Consider the following 10,532-nt stretch of genomic DNA (forward strand, 5'->3'; position numbering starts at 1 on the left):
CCCGGCAACCACATGGTGGCTCACAACCACCTGTAATGAGGTCTGGTGCCCTCTTCTGGCCTGCAGACATACACACAGACAGAATATTGTATACATAATAAATAAATAAATAAATAAATAAATAAATAAATAAATAAATAAACAAATAAATAAATACAAAAGAGAGAGTTGTAGTCACTGTAAGAGAGAGAGTTGTAGTCACTGTAAGACAGAGCTGTACTCACTGTAAAACAGAGAGTTGGATATTTTATCTCTGCTCTCCATCTGCTCTTCTTATACCACAAATGATCATGCTCTGTGTCTTACATGTCCAGGTACAGAAGACTCGGGAGTCCAACTCTACCTCTAGAAACCTAAATCGATGGCTTTAAATTACTTTAGAATTGATGCCTACTTTTTTTATTTCCCTGTCTTCTGATACTTGTAACACCGTGTCCCATGGTATCTGTGAGGAAATAATTCTGAATTTTTCCCTTAAGCATGGTTATATAAAACCTAAATATTTTCAAGTTCCTTATGTAAAATGGAATAATGTTTTTATATAACCTACACCTGCTTGCTTTAGTAACTTATCTCTGGATTACTTATAATATGTAGTGCCAGGTAAATTCAGGTAAATGGTTGACATACTGGATTGTATGGGAAACAATGACAAGGCAGAACACTATACATGTTCAGTGCAGACATAATTTATATCTTCATTTTTAAAATGTATTTGTGCTCTGTTCTCTAGGCATCAGAATTCTTAAATCAGTTTCATCAAGTGTACTACAAAGATATGGACAGAGCTCAGCTTGCTCTGGTCGCCCCAAGGAAGAATCTTTTTATTGACTTCTCTGGTATTGGTCACATTCCATAACTTAGAGCATCTGCACCCATCTCTCCATCCACCCATCTACCTGTCTACCATGTATCCCATCCATGTATCTTTTCATTTTATCTTATGTTCTTGAGACACAGTCCCACTAGAGAGTTGAGACTAGCCTTGAACTCCTGATCCCTATCTGTGAACTCAGGCATGCCCACTGTGCCAGGCTCTCCTTCCATCATAAAAGGCAGTGATGTAGAAGTTAGCCTTCATCCCATTGCTGTCTTCTCTCTATTTTGATGTTATTGGCCTGGATATTCCAAGATAATCTCCTACATGAAGATTCGATCTTAGTCATGTGCAAAGTTTCTTTTGCCCTATGAGATGACATTCATGGCTTCTAGGACGCAGGGCGTGGACATACTTGGAACCAATTTTCAGTCTACCACAATGAATATATAAGCAAGGTCAAAAAAAACAAGGACTGCAAAGTACTCAGGAACCCTTCCAGATGTCTTGTTGCAGCCTGAACTCTCTCTCTTTCCTCCAGAGGAGCTGCTTTTAGAAAATGAGGAGCTAAATATAAACTATCAATTCAGATAGATGCGCTGGATTCTATGAATGTAGCAGATATAGATGCGGGGAAAGTTAACTCTATCCTAAAGGGTAGCCCCCTGTTGTCCTGTTACACAAAATGGATTACTGTACATGCTGATTCTTGCTACATTCTAGACTTAACACCAAGCATAGTCATGTACTTCTGATACTCAGGTCTATCTCAGAGTACAATCCGGGTACTGAGACAGCATTATTGAGAATGAGCTACAAACAGGAAGCCAGTTTTCTCATTGGACTATGACCCCCTGAGTACATGTGCCCACACCCACAGTTATAGGAAAGGTCAATGCTTTACTATAGTTAATCAATAAGTATTTGGTGATGGCTGGAAAAGTCTGAATTTTGCACCTATTGAATTAGATATATCTTTCCCTGTTTTCAAAGTCAAAGAGTGGAATGACACCTTCCCTTGTGGTTCCATTCACAGGGTAAGCTATTAAAATTTATGAAAGAGGAACTGGAGAGGTGGCTCAGTGAGTAAGAACACTGGTTGCCCACCAAAGGACCCAGGCTCGAGACCCAGAATCCACATAGCAGTTCACAACCTCAGTAATTTAAATCTCAGGGAATATGATACCCTCTCCTGGCCTCTGTAGGCACTGCACACATGGTACACATGCAGGCAAAACAGCTATATACATTAAATAAATAAATTTAAAACATAATAAAAGCATTCTATATGGACAATTATTAATGTAATCATTAAGGGTTAAAACACCATATAAGTAATAGTATATATCTTATTTGAACTTAGAATATACTTTGAAAGCTGAATTCTTTTTAATATATAATATATTAATATATAAATAATATGACGTCATCTTATTCAGTTGTCCTGAACTAAGCTTTAGGTGGACATTGTGGATCCATCCCCAGTACCTTTTTTTGGTGTAGTGATATTTCATTTGTATTTTAATTAATAAAGCTTGCCTGAACTTCAGAGAGTAAAAAAACCCATTCTGATCAGCCGTACAGATCAGGCAGTGGTGACACACACCTTTAATCCCAGTGGCCAGCTAGTTTGCCATAGAAACCAGGCAGTAGTGGTGCACGCCTTTAATCCCAGCACTAAAGAGGAATATAAAATGAGAGGAGACAGCTCTCACACACAGTCTCATTCTGAGGATTCCTAAAGGTAGGATTGCCATTTCGGATTGAGGTAGAGGTAAGAGCCAATGGCTGGCTGTTTTGCTTTTCTGAACTTCAGGCTTGACCCCAATTTCTGTCTCTGGCATTTTATTAATCATACTTCTTTTTAGTCTTTGGGTTTTTTTTTTTTTTTTTTTTTGAGACATGGTTTTTCTACATAGCCCTGGAGGTTGGTCTCGAACTCACAGAGATCCACCTGGCTCTGCCTCCTGTGTGCTAGGATGAAAGATGTGTGCCACGACCATCCTTCTCAGCACCATCAGCACCATGACTTTAAGTTAGTGACTCTGGGCTTGGGCCCAGGTATCCAAGTTCCTTTTGCTATTTCTGTGCAGGCCCACCCTGTCAAGTTTGTTCATGAGTGGATGATACATTTACCTTGTTTCCATCCATTCTGGTTCTAGTACCTGTTGCCTTGGAAATGTACTTGCTATGAAACCAGTACCAATCTCCAAAGCCAAACCATAAATGAATGCCACTTCTACTGCATCTGGCATCTGCATGTCAGCTCAGCCCACTGAAGAGAGTAGATTAAAGTTACAGAACCAGCACTTGAACCAGGGTCCCTAATGGAGATGAATATTTCCTTCAGCAGCCTGCCAGCTGAATCGTGGTCTAATTAAATAGTTCAGATTTAGTGAGTTTGCATTTAAAGTATTAGCAGATCTGAGAATGGGCAAAGCTAAAATGAGTTAGAATCTTTTCTGTAAATGGGAAGTTAAATTATCATAGTAATTTGATTAAATCATTTTTAAATCTCTCCAGCTAAATCACGGCCTTTAAAGAATAGTTTGAAGTCTTAATTGCTGTTTGTGAGCATATCGTTCTGCTATTTGTTCTCGCCTCATTTCCTGTGACATCCGCTCGTATATCTCCCTGGGCCAGGCCAGAGGAGCAGCTAAGGCAGAGCTGAGGGGAGAGGGTTGCAGCTGGCTTCCCATGTTTCATGGCACACCTCGTAGAAAAGAAAAATATATTCTAGCTTCTTCTAGTAATTATTACCCTAACCAAATGAAGGAACTTGGAGACAGGTCTATTTCATTCTGTGTTTCTAATCAGTGTCTATATTTTATATTCATTCTGTATTTCTATCAATGTCTGTGTTTCTACTAATTAGCCCCGTCCCGCGTAAAGTAGCAGTCTTTACGCAAACAGAGATGTCATTGCTAGGAACACTGTAAAGAGTGCGGCTGAGAAAGTTGGAGGCGTCGGTGACATGAGCTCATAGCACAGTTCTCTTTCATTCATTGCAAAATTGCACGCTCTCTTCACTCTTACACATTCGAGAAGCTTTAATTTGATAAGAAAGGAAACCAAGTTTATGGACTAGGGAGTTAGTGAAATGCTTTTCATGCCGACATGAGGACCAGTGAACCATGCGAAGCCATGCGAAAAAGCCAGAGAGGGTGCAGGAGTTCCTAATCCCAGTGCTGGGAGACAGAGACGGGAAGGCTTCAGAGATTCACTGGCCAGCCAGTTTAGCTGACATCAGCATCTTTCAAGCCAGTGACAGATTCTATGTCAGAAAGCCACAGTGGGCAATTCCTGAAGGTCACCCAGATGCACACACATGTACACTTACACACTCCAGCGTGTACAACACACACACATGTACACAAACACAGAAAACTAGTTTGAACTGGAGAAAGCATAGGCCTGGGATAGCTTATTGGGCTCTGAGTGGCTCCAACACAGCTGTGTCTCTACCTCGTCCCAATTCCATTCTGGATGGTGACCTCCAGGAAATTGCCTCATGGCGTCTCCTGGCAATTAGCCTTTTACTTCCCGTATACTCTGTCATCTTCCAAGATACTTTCAGGTGGGAAGAAGGAACGAGAAGGGATGATAGCAAGATTTCCAGGCGAGGGTCTCATGACCCTCTCTCATGTCCTTCTTCAAGAACATGTCAATCAGCTGGTCCCTTAGTGTTACCATAGACCTGAGCATCACTGTACTGTGTTGCTCAGTAGTAGCCATGGTTACCATGCCAAGTTATCTGGAGGTAACAACACCATATGGCCATTATCTACTTAGTACAGATAGTGTCTAATATACCATTAATATGGTAAAATGATTTTATATAACCCTGTACAAGAACACTAAACAAAATACTTTTAACAAACAGAAGGGGTATTCAACAGCATTTTGATGGTGATACTCATTTGCCCCAATTCCTTTGCTCATTTGTTGCTGTTTCATCTTATCACAAGTTTCTGTTTAGTTGTTGATTGGTGTCTGAGTTGTGTGAAACTTTGGGCTAACTAAATACATCTTCACAGTCTACATTCACAGAGAAAAGGGATTATGAAACACGAAGGTCCCCAGAGACTCCATTATGTGTAATTAACAGATAAACTGTCATCAGAATCAATAAAACGTGCTAAATGATTCAAACTTGTATATAATTAAGTGTTTTATTTTTTTAATCCACATTTTACATTTCTCACAAGGGTAATTGCGACAACCTTGTTAACCCATTTTGTTCCTGGCAGAATTGGATTGTTAGATTAGTCAATTTAGGGGCAGAGTTCACTGTTACGAATGTGGAAAATATTTCACAACTCAAGGTTGGAAAACTATTTCAAGGCAGGGGAAATTGAGAATACAGGGACACTTTAATGTTAGGAATGCGTTTAAGATCTTGAAAGCATGCAAAAGCTATCGGGATGTCACTCTGTCTAGCGTGAGGTTCTGTGTAGCATGTGGAGTTATTACTTATGACCCTAGTCATTAATTTTTTCCAACTAGAAATATGGGATTTTGTGGGAGGATTTGGGGTTTAAACTTTATCTCAGCTAAAATTTAGACCTTTTTCAATAATACTTGTATTTCTTCTTTGAGAATTTCTTAAATTTTGATCATTTTTGTTCCTTTTGCCCAGCCATTTCCAAATTTTCCCCTGCCCCCTTACTCACCCATGTTCTAAGTTCCTTGCTATAATTCTTTGTTAAATGAATACATGAAAAAGGCTTAGAGTCAAGTTGTACACTGTGAAAGTTTTCTGCTGGTCAATATGTAATGCATGCTGTAAATATGTGTCTATATCTACTTATGTATAGATAAAAAATAATTCCTTTCTTCTAAGCTCGTATCGGGGGTTACTAAGCAAAATTCAGGGGAAAACACAGATGTTAGAAATAAGACCTATGCAGCAGCTCTGACCTTAGGGTGACCAAGAGCACACAAATGTTTTGTTGAGAATGTTTTCAGTTATGTTCCTTTTGATATTGCTTTACAGTGTTTTTGGTGTGTGTGTGTGTGTGTGTGTGTGTGATAAACTACGTTATTTGTGTGACTTTGATCTTACTGTTCTTGTGATTGATGACATACTCTGCTTCATTGTCCAGATTCCATGCACATAGAAGACGTGGAGGCTGTTCAGAAACTTCAAGATGTCTTACACGAGGCCCTGCAGGATTACGAGGCTGGCCAGCACATGGAAGACCCTCGCCGTGCAGGCAAGATGCTGATGACGCTGCCGCTCCTGAGGCAGACCTCCACCAAGGCCGTGCAGCACTTCTACAATGTCAAGCTGGAAGGCAAAGTCCCCATGCACAAACTTTTTCTGGAAATGCTGGAGGCCAAGGTCTGACTAAAAGTCCCCTGGGTCCTCCCATCCTGCACGTTGAGAAAGGGAAGAAAAACCCAAGAGTGATGTCGAAGAATCCTTAGAGTGTAGTTAACAACATTTAAAATCAACAGAGACTGCACGGATATTTTAGCAGCAACCGTACGATGCAGCCTGCGGATTCCGCAACAGCTTCCTGATAGGTTTCTCGCCTTTATCCACTGTTCCCTCTCCTGTTCCTGTCCCTCCCACTCCCCCTTGTTCCTGTTCTGACATTTTGCTTCTTTCATTAATGGCTCCCTTTCTCCTCCCTTGTCTTCCTCTCCCTCCTTTCTTCCCCCTCTCCCTCCCTTCCTTTCTTCTTTCCCCCTTTTTCCTCTTCCTTTCCACACCCCCCTTCACTCTCTATGTCCAATGCCTCTAATCGCAAGGAACATTTCTTTCAGCTCCTTCGTCTCTTTCCCTTTCTCGTCCTTCCCTGTCTTTTCCTTTCCTCCCCTCTGCCGCTGAACTCTTAAACGCGGTCTCTAACTGGAGAGAGATGGAAGCCAGCCCTGCCAAAGGACAGAGATCCATAATATGGATGCCCGTGAACTTGTCATGAACTTTGACATCCCCAGTGAGTAAGGAATCAAAGAGAGAACCGTACCTAAAAGTACAGTGCAACCCAAGCGAATCGACTTAGCGCAGTATTAGATTCCACGGGGCAGCCTCCTATCAGACGACTTAAGCGGCGGCCTCGGCTGCTTCTCCTTGCTTTCTCATCTAGATCAGTTACAGCCATTTGATTCCTTAATTCTTTTGTCAAGTCTTCCAGGTATTGGTTAGTTTAGCTACTATGTAACTTTTTCAGGGAATCGTTTAAGCTTTATTCATTCATGCAATACTAGAGAGAGGTAAGGATACCGCAACTTTGCGCTGGCTTTGAACAATTGAACACTGATGAAGGACAAATGAACCCTGAAGGAAGATTTTTAAAAATGTTTCATTTCTTCTTACAAATGGAGATTTTTTTGTACCAGCTTTACCACTTTTCAGCCATTTATTAATATGGGGATTTAACTTAACTCAAGCAATAGTTGAAGGGAAGGTGCATATTACCACGGATGCAATTTATGTTGTGTGCCAGTCTGGTCCCAAACATCAGTTTCTTACATGAGCTCCAGTTTGCCTACATGTTCACTGACACCAAGGATTAGATTACACCTACCGTGATGCCAAGCGGTCACACCCACGAGCACTGCACATGGGATCCCTATCCGTAGAATTAGCACCAGTACACCTCCCCGCTGGGAGGGACAGTCGCCATACGATTTCTAGCTGCCCTCGTGGTTAGGAACGAGATGCTGCCTGGACGCAGTTACAAACTCTGTCTCAGAAGGAGCTCTGAGCCAATATCATTTCAGAGGCAATAAGGCTAACGCCAGAATTCAAGCAACCCAATCATCAAAGACAGCAGACGCCTGACCAAATTCTAAAACCTAATCCGGAGGAGTTGATTCTCTTAGGAATGATTGCTTAAATTAACCTGCAGTTTTGTTTCGTCCCTCTGTTCGTTTTTTACCAAGAGCTAAGCCAATCGACGTGCTTTCCAAGCCATGTGGTCACAGCATGAAAGTCGGTTGGTTTCAGAACTGGAACCAGGTGTAATCTAACGAAGAAATCAGATGCCCCCCTCCCGGAACCTACAGTCGCCGAATAACCAGAAAACAGTAACCTCCATAGAACGCTTTTACCAATGGACCAGTGTTAGTAGCTGCTCTCTGTATTCTGTGGACAGTCTTATTCTATGTACACAGATGTAATTAAAGTTGTACTCCTAACAAAAGACTAGTTCAGCTTCCATGTTCCATGTTTGCTACGCTTTTCGGGACTTTCCGTTGCATTCAGAAACTGTCGTCTTGTTCTCGTGGTGTTTGGATTCTTGTGGTGTGTGCTTTTAGACACAGGGTAGAATTAGAGACAGTATTGGATGTATACCTTCCTCAGGAGACTACAGTAGGATATTCTACTCCTTACTAATAATAAAAGAGATTGAAACTCCAAACCAGTATTCACTATGATCAGACACACATCGAAATCATAATAATATTTTCAAAACAAGGGATAATTTCTCTAACGGTTTATTATAGAATACCAATGTATAGCTTAGACATAAAGCTTTGAATATTCAAGAATATAGATAAGTCTAATTTTTAAACGCTGTATATATGGCTTTCACCTGATCATCTCTCAGAAGTTGTTATTAACTCGCTCTGTGTTGTTGCGAAACTTTTTGGTACGGACTTGCTTCCAAAACTATTGCTACTTTGTGTGCTTTAAGCAAAATACCTTGGGCTGAGGACGCCTCAGCCCCGTGCTAGGAATACTGTGTATCTATCATTAGCTATATGGGAATATATCGTAGATTGTGGTTCTCAGTAGAGAAAGTGACTGTAGTGTGAATCTAGGTAATCATCATTAGCAATTCATTCGGGTGGTCAATAACTTGAAATTGATAGCTCTGATAAGTTTAAAATAAAATTGGCAAATCCCTGAACAACCATCAACAGAAAACACAACTCCTGGGAGGATAAAAAGGTGCTGATCCTGTAAGATTCTTTCATCATGTAAGTGTTTAAAAACATTATTTTCCAGAAGGTTTATGCAGGGACTAAGTTACTACTGTGCAGCTGTGCTGTGTATACAGGTGGAATAGAGTGTAGCCACCGTTTCGCTGTATCACACTGACGTATCTGGGCTGCAGAAGTCAGAGCCTGCAAGTGTACACGTGAGACAGAGACACATTTACAAAATGCAGTACGATGTGTAGTCCTCAGTTTAAAAGACTTGGCTTTTCCAAACAGCAAATAACTAAGGGGAGAAAAAAAAAACAGCTTAAAATGTAGATCTAAAAGACATGCTCGAGCTCTAGGGCAAACACCCGTTTGCACCTTGCTCGAGCAAACTTTATTGTTTTCTCCAGTTTCAGGCAAGACCGTTTGGTTAATGTCAAGTGTCAGGAAATCACCAAGGTGTAGGTTTTAGCCGTGCGATTTACAGTTTTATCTTTCTTTTAGCTTTGTTCTTATTTAAAGCAATATGATTGTGTTGACTCCTTGTAGTGACACTCGTGTTTAATCAAATCAGATTGTTGTATTTATTCCACTATTTTGCATTTAAATGATGACATAAAAGATATAAAAAATTTAAAACTGCTATTTTTCTTATAGAAGAGAAAATGGATGTCGGTGATTGTATTTTAATTATTTAAGCATCCCTGTTTACCTGCCTGGGACAACATTTCATGGCAGTCTTATGTGCAAAAGATCGTAAATGGACAAAACAAAATTTAAACTGCTTACAATGATCCAGGAGTTGCATTATAGCCAGTAGTGAAAATAATAACAATAATAATTATTAATAATAATGAAACCATGTCTATAGCTGTAGATGGGCATCACATCTGTAAAGCAATCAATTGTATATTTTTGTGATGTGTACCATACTGTGTGCTCCAGCAAATGTCCATTTGTGTAAATGTATTTATTTTATATTGTATATATTGTTAAATGCAAAAAGGAGCTATGATCCTGTGACTCCAATCAGTTCAGATATGTAACTCAAATTATTATGCCTTTCCGGAGGATGGTAGAACAATATTAAACAGGCTTCCACTTTTCGCGCTCTTTTGTACTGTGGTTCTTTCTCCCCGCGCTAAAGAAACAAACGGATCAACAGCGCCCTTTGTTGCTGCCACTCAAAGAGTAGCTCTGAGGACCCGGTCCCTAAAAATAAAGTAGGACTTTAAGTAAGAGCTATATAAAGGCCTGTCAGAATGAATTCTAGGGTGCCAAGAGACATTTTGCATATTTAAGGGTATGCAAAGTGTCTCGTGGCACATTAGAATTCCTTCTGACAGGCCTTTATATAGCTCGTATTTAATCTTAGGCAGTCCCTGCTTTACTCAAAATCATCGCCTCCGTGTCAATGTCAAAACAGAAAACTTTCCCCTATTTTAAGATCACATTAAAACCTGTGAGAGATATCTATTATTTCCTTCTATCGACAGTTACATCGAGCTCCCGGGCTGGCACACAGAGCTCTGGGCGGGCCTGCCTTTTGTGGAGAGATTCACAGTTCAGCCCCTGACCAGCGCTCTTGGCTGCGAAGTCTTGGCAGAGCCCTGGGATCCATGCACAGGGAGGAGGCTGTCTTGGAATTCAGGAGAGTTAAACAGCACTGTTGACAGCAAATGACCTTTTACTGCCCTCCTGCTTGGGGTCAAGACACAAAGGCCACTAACTAGAACTGGGTGTCTTTAGCACCACACGATTACCTAGCTAGCAAGAAAGCTCAGAGTCTCCTGTGTTCTCTTAATATCTGCCGAGGGGTAAAAGCCCGACGTAG

The 10,532-nt window shown here is 40.7% G+C and overlaps 1 protein-coding gene across 2 annotated transcripts in view; it reads left to right on the forward strand.

Moving 5' to 3' along the window:
- The window catches only part of Esrrg (estrogen related receptor gamma), a 541,176-nt gene extending 531,372 nt beyond the window's left edge, over positions 1-9,804 (forward strand). For both annotated transcript variants that reach the window (XM_050148263.1, XM_050148262.1), the window contains one exon: positions 5,923-9,804. In XM_050148263.1, coding sequence (XP_050004220.1) covers positions 5,923-6,167 — 245 coding nt within the window. In that variant the 3' untranslated portion in view covers positions 6,168-9,804. The remainder of the gene's footprint in view (positions 1-5,922) is intronic.
- Positions 9,805-10,532: the final 728 nt, after the last annotated feature.

This window comes from Alexandromys fortis, unplaced genomic scaffold, assembly GCF_014885135.2.
Source record: "Alexandromys fortis isolate MF-2015 unplaced genomic scaffold, M_Fortis_MF-2015_v1.1 scaffold_62, whole genome shotgun sequence".
Lineage (NCBI taxonomy): Eukaryota > Metazoa > Chordata > Mammalia > Rodentia > Cricetidae > Alexandromys > Alexandromys fortis.